The 13,927-nt window shown below is 30.9% G+C and overlaps 1 protein-coding gene across 7 annotated transcripts in view; it reads left to right on the plus strand.

Moving 5' to 3' along the window:
- LOC113520306 (microtubule-associated protein Jupiter) overlaps window positions 1-13,927 on the plus strand; it is a 166,155-nt gene that overhangs the window by 87,028 nt on the left and 65,200 nt on the right. For 2 of the 7 annotated variants that reach the window (XM_031914642.2, XM_031914646.2), the window contains exon 1: window positions 1,924-2,119. The exons of 2 other annotated variants lie outside the window; for them this stretch is intronic. In XM_031914642.2, the coding sequence (XP_031770502.1) occupies window positions 2,058-2,119 (62 nt within the window). In that variant the 5' untranslated portion in view covers window positions 1,924-2,057. Of the gene's footprint in view, window positions 1-1,914; window positions 2,120-13,927 lie in introns of those variants that run through there. 3 more of the 7 variants (XM_031914647.2, XM_052898058.1, XM_026905600.3) reach the window with 3 other exon arrangements.

Consider the following 13,927-nt stretch of genomic DNA (forward strand, 5'->3'; position numbering starts at 1 on the left):
TTAAAAATGCTAAAGTTCATGAAGATGTTTGTTACTGTTTCACACTTAAACGGCTGAAAGGATTTGGATGAAATTTAATACATGGATAGGTTATCTACCTTAACGCAGAGGATACTTTAAGTAATACCGATTCGAGTATATACCGATTCATGAGGTCAACGCCAGGAGATATGACTAGTATTATAAATGTGAAAGTTTGTAAAGATGTTTGTAAATTTCTTATTCCAATGACGCTTAAATGGCTGAACGAATTTTAATAAATTTTGATACTCAGATAGATAGATAGATGGTCTACTTTAATTTAATACTTAGAATATTTTATACATGTATTGATTCATGTAGGCAAAGCCGTTGTAAACAACTAGTGGTTACATATAAATTTTGTCTGTGGATAAAATGTACTTCGTTCGTTCGCGCAGGCTTTGTTGCTGTAGCGATGTCGCATCGCAACGCGCTGTTTTTGTGTGTGTCCGTCCTAATTATGGTTAAATATGTGAAAAGCGTGCGCTCAATATTGCTCTGAGTTAGTTATTTTGAGAGCTTTTCAACCGATTTTATAAATGAGTTCTTCAGCTATGTTCTTTTGTGTATGTATTTTAATCAAAATTATTTGACCGCTTTAGTTCCATTCTATAATATATTATAGGCGAAACATACTGAACATTAAAAAACAAACTGCAACATCATATTATCTGTTTCTGGCAATTAAATTATTATTATTATTTTATGGAAAAATATATTTTTAATTTGAAACAAATTAAAAGATGTGGGTTTTATTTATTCACATATTACCTTATATTTAAAGGTATTATATTATTTTTATTTCTTTACCAGAATGGTCACAAAGATGAAAATAACTACTCAGTTTCAAAACTTCGAAACTACCTACTTATAATTGAAACCAGAAGTGCTAGTTTCTTACTCAAAGCACTAAACTAGATTTATTACCAAAATACGGAAGGCAGGCTGTGGCTAATGGTTGTTCTAGGTTTAAAATAGTAATACCATACCAAATTTTGTGTTCCTCGTAACCTGCAATAGAAGATTAAATCGCGTGTGTCATTGTATCAGTCAAGTTCTTACGGTTCATTTACAATTATTGCAGACTTCCACTATGAAAGAATGTTGAGAATGTTGTAATGACTTTTTTTTATGTCGATAAATATTCCTGTTATTTACAGCTAAGTGCTTCAATTGATATGGTAGGCAATTCTTAGCTCCGCCGAGATTGTGATGCCACTTATCTTGTTTCTCCGGCAACATCATAATTTTAACATTGAATTTTATCACTGCATTATCGCATTCCTCCCACGTTCCTAATGGTTGCAATAATGTTCTCAATAAAACTTTCAGTGCTCTATATGTCCGGTCGAAGTGGGGTTTTTAGAGATGAAAATGGAATGAATGAATCTTCTTTGCGTGGCGGTATATGTTGGCTGGGAATAAATGAAGTATGGATAGGTGGAAATGAAATGAGGTCAGTTGGCTCATTATGATGAATTTATCAGATTAAATATATAGTTGTATATAGTTTCTAGGGAGTACTACATGGAGGACGACCTCCACGCGGTTCTAGTGGTATATTGCTAGTAATAGACCCGCTAGATCCCATCACTAAAAAATCTCTCCTCCCAGTCAGAAGGATTGGCGACGGATGATCTATTAGTTCCCGTTCTGGTTTACATTTGCTTCTGAAGCAGCGACTACAACGGGCATGTCTAATTCAGCTGATTCCGACTTTTTGCTCGCAACCTGTTTTCGTCCTGTTGACATGTGCCAGATGGTGCGACATATGTTACAGGGTGCCACGATCCCCAGGTGCCGGTCGTGAAAAAATAAAAGAGTAGCGGAAGCGACTGCGCATGCGCGGTTTACTTTTCTCGCGCGGGCGGAGGGTGCAGCAGCATCGACTTAAGCGAGGGTACTGGCCCGCGCGCGCTCAGTCAGCTGACGGTTGCCGTTGCGTCGACACTATCTGATCATCCGCCGCGTCGGATCCGCGCAGTGCCCGCTTTCGAGTGTTATAATCTTCGTGTTTAGAAAAGAATCTCCCAGCAATGGCCACCTACGCCCAGTTCAAGCACGTCGAACTCTACAAGATTGGTCATGGAAAAAACAGGTGAGATTTCAAGTTCTTTCAGTTGCGGATGCTGCTTCAGTTTTCAGGAGATCTCACGGATCTTTGTTTTGTGAAAGGTCAAGGGGTACATCGCATCTGCGTAGCTTAATTTGTCACATATCCCACTTGTACAATTTTTTCTGTCAGCGGTGTTATTACGAGTGTATATAAAAAAGATTGCTTTTTTAATTTATTGTTTGCCTTCTCGTAAGTTATTGTCGTAGTGATTTTATTTTTTTTGGAGTTTGTTAGCTTCATATTTAGATTAAAGTAAAATAAAATCTTTAATGTTAAAGTAAATTATAAAATTTATGAAATTAGAATAATACACAAATATAGACAATTACAAAAAAAAAATTATAAATTTAGTATAGATATTTAAGTATTCATACCATAAATTTATATCCAATCATAAATCTACATACTGATTTAATAAATTATATAACGCAATTTAAGTCTTTTTAATATAATTTATTTTAATGAAGTGGAAGTGCCTACCCTAATTTCACTTGAAAACTTTAGCAAAGGAAAATTGTTATTATTTTAAAACAAGTACATTGAACTTTAACATCGATAATGCGGAGGTCACGCAGCATTTTCGTTCACGCTTTCAGCCAATAAAGAAGTTTCGAAGTGTTTCTAGAAAAAAAGTTAAATTTATTAATTTTTGAGCTATTAAAGTTAATTATTAATAAAGTTTGCTTTAGAAAAAAATACTTTTTAATAAATATATAAATTATTTTAGTTTTATTTTATTTTATGCAAAATCGTTAGTAATGAAATAAATGTTATATAGATGTAATAAATGTTAATAATATATTTCAATATTACAATATCACATTATCACGTGTCCAGGAATTGCAATACGCACAGAAATTTTAATTGGGTGTAACACTCAGCATACAAATTGCATCAATAATTTTGACGTGAGATTTGTTTCTAAATAAATTTATACAGGTATTATTTATAGCGTAACAAAAATGGTTACGGTGATAAAATTGTGTATCCAACATGCGAAATTGTAATACTAGCCGTAATAAAATTGAAAATCACGCAACGTTACCTGAAATGAATGCTCACGATTACACCGCTAGCAAAGCGCCTTAGATAAACTTAAAATATATATTATAAAATTATTAATAATTATTTGGACAAGTACACAAAAAGTTTTGTCATCAATCAGATACTCTGTGTTAGTATTCTAACAACAACTGGGCAACTTACGGCCCACTTTATTTTCCAACATTACCTTCAATATTACGATACAAAATAAAACACCAGTTATTGCACCGCTAAAATCGTCAAAATATTTTTACCATCATAAAGTTTGATATAATTAATTACAAAGGGTTAAGAATTTAAAAATATTTTCAAATATAATTTGCCTTAATTTTAAATTACGTCGTGTTTAAATTATATCGTTTGGTCAGAATGTAAATTTAGTATAAAATATTCTATAAAAAGTAACATCAACGTAATCGGATTAACATAGAAAATTAATGTTGTTTGTTTATTTAAAATATTATCTAACATAGGACGAATTAATATAGTGATTTGTCACATAAAATGTCGGTGAATTTGAATTTCTTTCCTCTTAAATCCCTAAATTAGTTCAGTTGGAGCGTATTTTATGCATAATTATTTTTAGATAGGTAATAGTTATGTGAGAGTTCGATCTTATCTACCTATTTTAATATGATTTGAATTTAACATAGAACGCCATGAAAATAAATTGTTTTATGTTATTTTACACTAATCTAATAATTATTATTCTTATTATGAAACCTATATCGTATACTGAGAAATTAACTTATACATGTGCAATCATATTCATGTATCATCATCACGTCTATTTTTATTGGGGTGGACAGGAATTATGGAACGTCAAATCTTTGTAAAAGTATTTTTCGTCTTCTTCATATTGCTGAATTTTTTCATAAGTACTTTTAAGTTGGTCCTTTTTCAGCAAATCAGTCGTTTTGTCAATGTTTTCACATTATTCTAGAATGATCTCTATTGATTATTATCTTATTCGCCCAGGATACCTTTTCTGTAAATTTTCTTTTATCCATGCCTTCCAAATGTTAAAACAAACTGTATTTCCTTTTCAATTTTTGTCACTGTTTTTCATATTTCAGACTATTTTCCACTCTGTGTTCAAAATATTCGTCCATATACTAAATTCATAAATAGAATATTGGGCAGGAGTCCTTACGAGGGTTTGGAGTGCCGTCTGCGTTCCGTTTTTCATCTGGTGAAGCTGTAAAGACCATCTGCGACAACACCATAGAGTAGTTCGAAAAATAAAAAGAATACTCTTAATGGCAAGTAATACACAAATACTTCGTGTGTATTGTTAGCTCTGAACGAGTATGATATTTTATTTTGTAATTTGGTTAGGTGGTTAAAGTCAGATAAATAATGTACGGGTTGATTTAGCGACACATTAATAAATTGTTTAGAATTTCAAAATAATTAATAAGAAGAAATTATTATTGGCCCAACAAAGGAATAAGGGTTATAGATTGCAGAACAAAATCAGTTTATTTTTAACACAAAGATATCGCGTTACATATATTTACAAAAATGCAGACGAATTAAGAAAAAAAGATCGTCAATTTCTTTTAAGTCGTTTAAAAATGTAAAGAGGGCTTAAGGTGTTCCTTTTTTAAAATCGTCACAAACAAGCAATATCTATAGCTCGTCTGAAGGTAAATAGTTATAAAAAATTTTAGACGCCTGTAAGGGGTGTCATGCACATTGCAGATCCGACGAGTTAGATACATAAATTTGATTTAGTTTAGAAAATTTGTGAATCAGGTTACTTGATAACAGATCGTAACCTGGCCTAGACCATATGTTGCAGGGTAATACCTAATCTAAAATTAAAACGAGGACGGCCGAATCCACTTGTCAGGTGAAGGCTAGGGGTGGCCAGGGCTCGCGTGCCACCAGCCCCTATTAGCATATCCATAGGAAGTGTGCGATTACTACGGACGGACAGACAGACGCACACCGACGCCTTTACGACGTCCTGTACAATTCGCTATATATAAATGGATCACGACCTTCATTTAACCCGTCGCGGAACTATTTTTGTTAATTACAGGGTATATAATGGATTAAACTATTGTAAAACAGTTGGGTTTTTATTTCGAGTATCATCAGTTGATTTCAACATCTTTGAGTATGTGCAATCACTTTCGTCTTCACGGTAATAAAAGATCGATTAAAAGTTTGTGGTTCAATAACATTTTTGTCAGGTTATGAGAATTGTTATATAGTTTGATGAGCAATAACTATGTTTTTTACGACTCTATTTAAAATACTTTTGTTTCCTATCCATAAGCAGCTAGATAGATTTTTATTAGCATTATCATTGGGTTAAATTTAAAAATAAATATGCTATTACATGAGGAATGCTAAGGTTTTAATAAGAAAGAAGAAAAAAAAAATAATTCTAATTTTAATAACTCTATGTGAAATATTTTTTTAACTGCCAAGCGGCAAGTGGCTAGGTCCTTTCGATTCTAAAAAAAAAGTGTTCTTACTGTAGCGGACTGTTATATATAAGATGCGTAAAGACAATGTAACTAAGGAACAAAGAACGAGAGATTTAATTTTACTATTTAAATTTTATACATAATTCAGTGCGCAAACAAGAGGAAGTATAATATAGTAAAGCTTACACGATGCACGCAGATTATGAAATAAGTCACGAAGGAAATTAGAGTTAAACAGACAGACGGTCATTGTCTTTAAAATCATAAAAGAGAAAGATTTACTACAGTTCAGAAATTTCAAGTTATATTTTATAGTAAAGAGACGGTTACTGATTGAACTAACTTTTGTTAGTTTATGCAACTAGCAACGGTAAATAGGGACGTAAAATTGAAAAAAATAAATACATAAAAGCAAATACCTTTATAGGTATATATATACATAGTATCTCTGGAAGAAATTAAGTGACAAGGCGTTGCGTTTATTATAATGTATTACTAATGTTGGGGAATATAACGTTAGTTTGCGTTAAAAACAAAATAGGCGCTGATAATCTACGCTAACTGCATATTTACGGAGCGCCTTAAATACTCGTAACTAATAACTATTTTTGCGTCGGTTATGGTGTTAGGCACGCAAAAAATAACGCAGGCAAAAAATAAACAAGAATTAAAACGCAATGAATAAATAATCAACGTATGTAATAATTAAATATACCACGATAATATAAGAAGAAAGAATGTACTAAATATTTTCTTTTTTTTTAATATGATGTTATGGTTCTACCGTGATTGTTATTTATACCAAAAAGAATATTTTTTAAAAGTCGTTGTTGAAAAGATGCACTTACACGTAAAGCGCATAACGTCAGAAAGGTTGCACTTATTTGGTTAATTCTCAACCAACTTCAAAATGAGTATTTTTCGTTTGTCATCTCAAGACTCCGTCATTTATAAACCAATTTTTCAAAGTTATTATTTTTATGAAAGGATATACTTTCAGATTGGTTTCATAGAATTTTTTTAATATCGGTTCAGTTGTTTAGTTTTATAAATTAAAATAACTTTTTTTTTTTAATGCATGATTAATGGAATGGTAACCCCGCATGCGCTAACGGTATACGCTGGCGGAGCACCAGTGAGGGATGATAGGTGAATAATGAAAAAAGGCAGGTCAGTCAGCCCATCGTGATGAACACACCCACGATGGTTTCCAGGGGGAACCGCGTGGAGGTCGACCTGACAGGATATATTGCTAGCAATGGGACTGGTAGCCCGCATTACTAACGATCCCTTCCCCCCAATTAAAATAACTGGTCTTGTTACAATTGAAGTCGGTGTTTATTTGTGGAATAAAATCTTATATTATGTTTTTGTTGTGTTTGTAACTGTCAGGATAACTTTAGTACAAAAGAAAATGTTTAAATAATTGTACGAAAAGGATCCCTCCGTGCGACGACGAGGTGCTCAGCTAGTTTTATCTAGTTCATTATAAATATGAAAAATTAACAAGGTAAAAATTAACTTGCTGTTTAATATTTATATTGTATGTAGAAGAGAAACTTGTACTAAGTACATCTTGCACCGTTAAGTTAATGAATAAGTGATATTTCGTTTAATTAGCAGTTATTTTTTCGTTTATAATTTATTACTGATTATAGTGATTCTAACGTCATTACTAACTATTAATAGCAATGAAGAATTAGAAAATGATTGCTTTTATGTGCCGTCAATGAACATCTGAAATACTGATGTTAAGCATTTCTAAGCTTTTTGTTGTTAAACGTTATGTCTGACAACTTTCGCTACGTTTGTTTTAACGTCACTAAGTTAATATTAAGTGACTGTATATTATTATTCGCTTCGCCACTCGCAATTCCTCGTAAACACTAATGAGTGGTCAAACAACGATTTTAATGGTAATATAAATAGTTTTGTATGTAAATGTTACAGTTTATGTATTTAAGACTGTGTAAAGAAAATATTACTAATTTAATATAGTTCTTGGTTGAAATGTTAAATATATATTATTGTGGAGTGAAGAACTTTTATTATATTAATTTCTTCAATATTGATACAATTTTAATTGCTTTAATAAATCATGACTCTCGTGTAATCGAAATACATTTTTTGGATATTACTCATGTAATTCTCGAAAAAAACGAATACCTAAATATATATTAAATATATATTTAACTGACGCTAAATATATATATTTTTTATATATGAAAATATTTACTTATATGTTTTTTTTTAATATAATATGTAATATAATATAAATTGTCTAATAGTAATATTTATTATGTTTTCAATTAGAATTTTTACAGTTTAAATTTCCTTAAAAAATTGTCAATTTTTAATGTCCATAAGAGTCAGACAATAACTTTTTATTACGTTATTTAGGCCGTTCAGCACAGAATAAATAAATATAGATAAAATATTTATTATAATTGCTCGTTCAAATATTAAACTCGACAAATTAAAGATATATTTTATAATTTATATTATTGCATAAATTATTTAAATCCTGTTTATTGAGTACAGTAGTTGGATGAAGATTTTTTAATCTAATGACTATCAGACGTCGTTACATTGTATGTTACATATCTAATCGTAGAAAAAACTCTCGATTGCACTGTACTAATCGATATATTGATAAAAAGTGGTAGTACAAACCACATTATTGTCAACACCGCATCGCATCCGTTTGACACATGTTTCTGCGCGTTTAATAGCGTATTAATAAAGTTACACTGTAACATTATAACTGTACATTAAGGAATTCATATTTAGATAGGTATCAATTTTTTCAAGCATTACATATGGAAGGATATTTTAGTAATTAGTTCTCTCTGTCTGCTTAGATCTGGTTTGAAAATTAAATACTTAGGATTAATTTGTTACTTATTAGAGTGAATTGACTGAGAAAAACATAGGATGAAACTGTTTCCATGAGATTGTATAGTATCTGATATTAATCTTATATTATTTTATTTTACAAAAAAACCAATTTCTATTAAAAAACAAAACAAAAAAATCAGACGAGTCGAAAATCCTGTTGAAAGTTTCTTAAAACGGGAACATAATCTTAAATTATTTCCATGATTGGTGTCACTCCTCATTTTAATACAATACAAAATAATAATAATACACTACTCGACACCACAATGAATAAACCATATTTTAAGCATTGATATTTATAATCCGATAAATTCATAATGATTGACAGCGTTGAAATATCTTGCCTTATTATAAAAGACATAATGCGATCGTTACTTTCCCGAGAAGTATATTATATAAAATCTTTATGTCAAGAGTGAGCATACATCCGCGAAATGATTGAACGAACAAGGTATAGCATAACATTATAATGTGCCAGCAAAAAGTTTGACTAAGCTAACACGAATCATGTACGGCACGTTATGGCGGCGAGTAACGGACGAGTGGTAAAATACAGCTAGATTTATATTACAGATACAAGTGAGTCGATGTATGAAATCTTCGGTTTACAGAGTAGCTTTAAGTAAATTGATTCTTATAGTTTTGAAGAAGTATTTCGATGTCATAAATATTTGGTAACTGGTTTCAATAATGCAGGTATCGGATCCTTTAGGCTTCTAAAAAACTCCATTTTGCGTCCCAAATCAGTAGCAACTCTACGTTTATAGATATCTATAAAGTCGCATGGTTCACAAGATGTGAATATTTTTGTTAGTCATGGAATTTAGGTTAATGCCCAAAAGCATGCTTACTAGAAAATATTTATTTACCATTGGCTATTACTACGAGTATTAGTTGAACCGTAAGCTTATTTGTACCGTGAAAAACGTGAGAAATGATTATTAATGTCAAGGAAATAAAGAAGTACCCTATATTAAAACAGAAGTAGGTTTTGTAATCTATTTCAACTTCAAAGAAAAATCTTAATATAACCTACAATGAAAAAATCATATCTTGTTTTCATATCTATATTATTCTGATCTATTTATTCGTACCTATTTTGTTGTAATCATTAAATAAGCAATTTTAGCTATTAAAATGCGTATAACAAAAAAATAAAACAAGGTCGGTTCTTGCGTGCCTTTGCAAAATTTGTACGGAAATAAGCAGGCATTCTTGCTGTAATACTGTGATATCGTGATATTTTGCCAAATCGTAAAAAGTGTCATGCTATGTATGATAAATGATATCGCTATTGTCTGGAATTGTGGAAAATATGAACACTGTAATTATTTAAATTACCATCCAGGTTGACAACAATGTGAAATACTTAATTTTTTTTTATAAACATAATATAATATGCATAATTATTACATATAAAGTGAAGTGACATAATATAAACTATAACGTTAAGTGAGGAAAGTGAAGTATCTTAAAATTCCGTGCATATTAGAGACGAATTGTGCAAGTGGACAAAGCAAAAGATATACTCTACATATACATCTCTTGTTTCGTTCATGCATATTTTAGTACTCTATTATATATATATATATATATATATATATATATATATATATATATATATATATATATATATATATATATATATATATATATATATAACTTCCTTGCATAGAGAGAGAGAATGAAATATGTTTTTACCAAAAATAATAAATATGTTGCTATCATCGTGTTCTAAATTTAATTATAATTTATATTTACCGTTCAGCTTAATATCAATTCGATGTAAATACCTTTCGCAGCTGAATGTAACCCTTATCATTTTCATCATATCCACCATTGCTGGGTTTATGTGGATTTTCCCTAATGTCGTCTAAAATGTATAACCCTCTGTTCATCCCGGCATCCACTTCCGGTTGTTCTATTTATATTATTGTTCTGTCTCAAAGTAGGGCCTCCCAACGCTCCATAGCTTTGAACGCAACCTCCATTCTGAGACCAGCCCTCATATTTCTTCACAAAGCATGGTTTTAAGGTACTTGCAACAATAGATTCTATTTCAATGTACATATATAGACTCGTAGGTACTAATGTTCAATTCTCTCATGTGTTTGTATAAGGAAATCGGCTATGCTTCAGTTCTCACAGATCATTTTCTCTTATGTTCTAGTTTATTAATTTATTATAATATTATGCACACGCTTCACATAACCTATGTTTTTTTTTAACGCTCAAATAGTTTTCCAATTTTCTCTATGTTTTTAATATTAATTAATTGAATATATTATAGATATGTGTCTGTTTGAAGAGGAGTATTCTATTGTTTCGACCTAACTCAGTGAAAGAAATGTGTAGCAATATATGCAATATAATTATATATATATTACGACGATGGCAAGCATATAGACTGCCTGCCTAGTAAAAGATGCCGTAGCCACAGTCTGTTGAACTCTTTTATACCAGTCGTCCAACAGACACCACTAGACAGAACAATGTCTTGAATTGTCATGTAATTATACAGAAAATGCCAAAGGTGTTGGACAACTGGTTGTTCCTTACAATGTATCGCTGTCTAAGGACTCAACGATGTTTGACTGAGAATTTGGATATTCGTTATATCCAAAGTCTAAAATTAAATGTTCAAATAATTAAACATCCGTAGTAAAACTTTAAAATTTGTATGTAGGTAGTGCATTAAGAAAAAATAAAAACATAACCTCGTAGAACAGGGCTTTACAACATTTTCTTTGTTAAGCCTCCCCGTATTACGGATATACTTCCATGAATCATAAATTTTGTTATTACAAAAAACTCGCATTATTTTAATATTTTATTATTTTAATTCAAAGTTATAAAAAATAAACTTCTAACAAATGTAAACCCTGCTTTACTAATATATATATATATATATATATATATATATATATATATATATATATATATATATATATATATATATATATATATATATATATATATATATATATAAAGGTTATAAAAGTTTAATTAGCTCACCTAGACGAGTGGCCACGAATCTATTGAAATCTATCGAAATTGTATTCAATAGAATATAGCTATTACAAAACATTTTGAAAGCGTTAAAATTCTTCCTGGTTGCGTTAACATCGATGTAATAAATCATATCAGATTTACTTAGTTTCAGTGTAACACATTCGGTGGGAAACTAATATTTTATACGAGTTTACAACCACAATTTTATATTTTGTTTATGACAAGAGTAACCCGACTCGCCTCCTCGTAAAATTACTTGTGCGCTAAATAGTCTTTTTATGGCTAATATATCTCAAAGTTCAAATTATTCAGTAGCCAATATATAGAGTTATTGATGTCTCGATTTATGGTAACCATTAGACTCATTTAAACATCGATATTTTATAGTTATTGCCATTTGCGTTTCTTCTGCGAATGTGAAAACAATTTTATATAAAATCTATTGAGATCTCGTATAGCATATTGTAGAGAAAGCTTATAGACCGTCTGTATAAAATATAATAATACTACTGTCATATTTAACAGCTTACGTGATTGTTTAAATTGCTTTACAATATTTACATATGAAAAGTATAATCAATTTTCATTATTTTATTACGTTACTTTATTGCTTAACTAAAGAGATATGATGCCATTATATAAATGTCGTATTTTTTAAAAGATTGCTAGTAGGAGGAGATTCTCTCAATCCATCTACATTTTTCTTTTGCGTGTATGTTACATGATTTAAGATAACACGGTATTTTTGCAAATTCCGAAATAATTTTGATAATCCTTTTTCCAATCGACGGTACATATTCCCGCGGGAATGGATGGGATCCTTATATACCATTTTATTACTATAGATATTGATTTTTCTTGTGGAATGTAATCTAAATTTTTCAATATAAATAAAAATCAATTGCCGAATGTTCAGCCGTTCAAGTGCAATCGTACGAAAGCGATGCGCTTACTTCAGAGCGGCTGCAACTAGTAGGATAATTCTTTTTTTTGTTTGTATTTATCAGGACATGGTTTGCAAGAAAAAAATATTTAAAACAACACCCAATTTTTTCTATATGATCCGCACGGGTGTGCGAAGATAGGGTAAGCAGCTAGTGTATAATATTTTTGTTTATTTATTTGTTTATTCCAAATATAAAAAAATAATTAATGATAAATAAACAACATTTTCTTTATCATGTTTTTATCTTAGGGTTTTTAGAGATGGAATAATAAGCACACAAATAATAAGCCACTGTGCTACGACGCTGCTTGTCATGAAGTGCAGTGAGTAAACTGGATTCTGTCAAGACGCGCCACTTAACACATTCTATCAGCGGCACGATAAGTTTCATTAGCCGAGACTTAACGTTCAATAGGTTAATTGAAATTCGCTGTTGCCTTAAGCCTCGATAAGACAATCGTAACTTTGTGCGAGGTGGTGCGATGCGGTCGCGATGACGGGCGGAGCGCATCGCGATCCGTTATGCGCTTGCGTCGTTTTTTATCGCCTAGCTATTATCGCGAGCCGTTACATAGCACGCGTACAAATTGTGCACTCACAAGTATACACTGTATGTAATTATCTGCAGTACATCTGTATGATAGTCTCAGAAGAAATGACGGGATGTGTCTTATCGTACATGCATTTTTTATCGTCAATAAACTTCGCTTAATGGTTTAACTACCGCGTAGTTGTTGCTTCCATTTTGGCTTACATCAAAACATTATCTTTAGTTTAATTTATTAGGTTCATTACGGTAAATTATATAATAATTAAATTTCTAAGGATAATCTTTATGACAAGAAGTAATTATAAATATCCCTTATATACTCTTGTTATTCAGTGCAAACTTGATAGAAACCGGCTATGCATATGTATGGCAGTTCTAATTCCGTCCACAATTGTTACGATTATGCATATGACTGATAATGACCAACTTTTCCATATTACTTGTCATTTACAAGAACTGGTTTAATATTTTTGTATGACTAATTGTACTCACAAATTCAGAGGTTTATTCTTTACTCAGAAATAATATTTTTGTGTATAACTGTAATTATTGAACCAAATCATTAGCTTATATTTCATATCCCGTTGTCATTTCATAATTCTTCTTTGTAAATATATAGAGAATATTTCCGAATACTATGTAAGCAACCGGTCGAAGTTGCGGTACTTTGTAATGGGGATCATTTGATTGATAATATTCTGCGCGCTCGATGAAACCCTGGGTGGTTTCTATTAAGAGGCAGTCGTCGGTCTGATATCGCTTCCGATATGTTTTATTCTTTCACTCAGTATCTACTGAGTTTATATAACTCAGTATTTTATATATTTATGTATTTTGTACTGCTATTGAATTTTTACCTTTATTGATTCCCTCTCTATTGGAATTATTTTGAGTTTATT

This window comes from Galleria mellonella, unplaced genomic scaffold, assembly GCF_026898425.1.
Source record: "Galleria mellonella isolate WM207_F2 unplaced genomic scaffold, CSIRO_AGI_GalMel_v1 utg40, whole genome shotgun sequence".
Taxonomy (NCBI): Eukaryota; Metazoa; Arthropoda; class Insecta; order Lepidoptera; family Pyralidae; genus Galleria; species Galleria mellonella.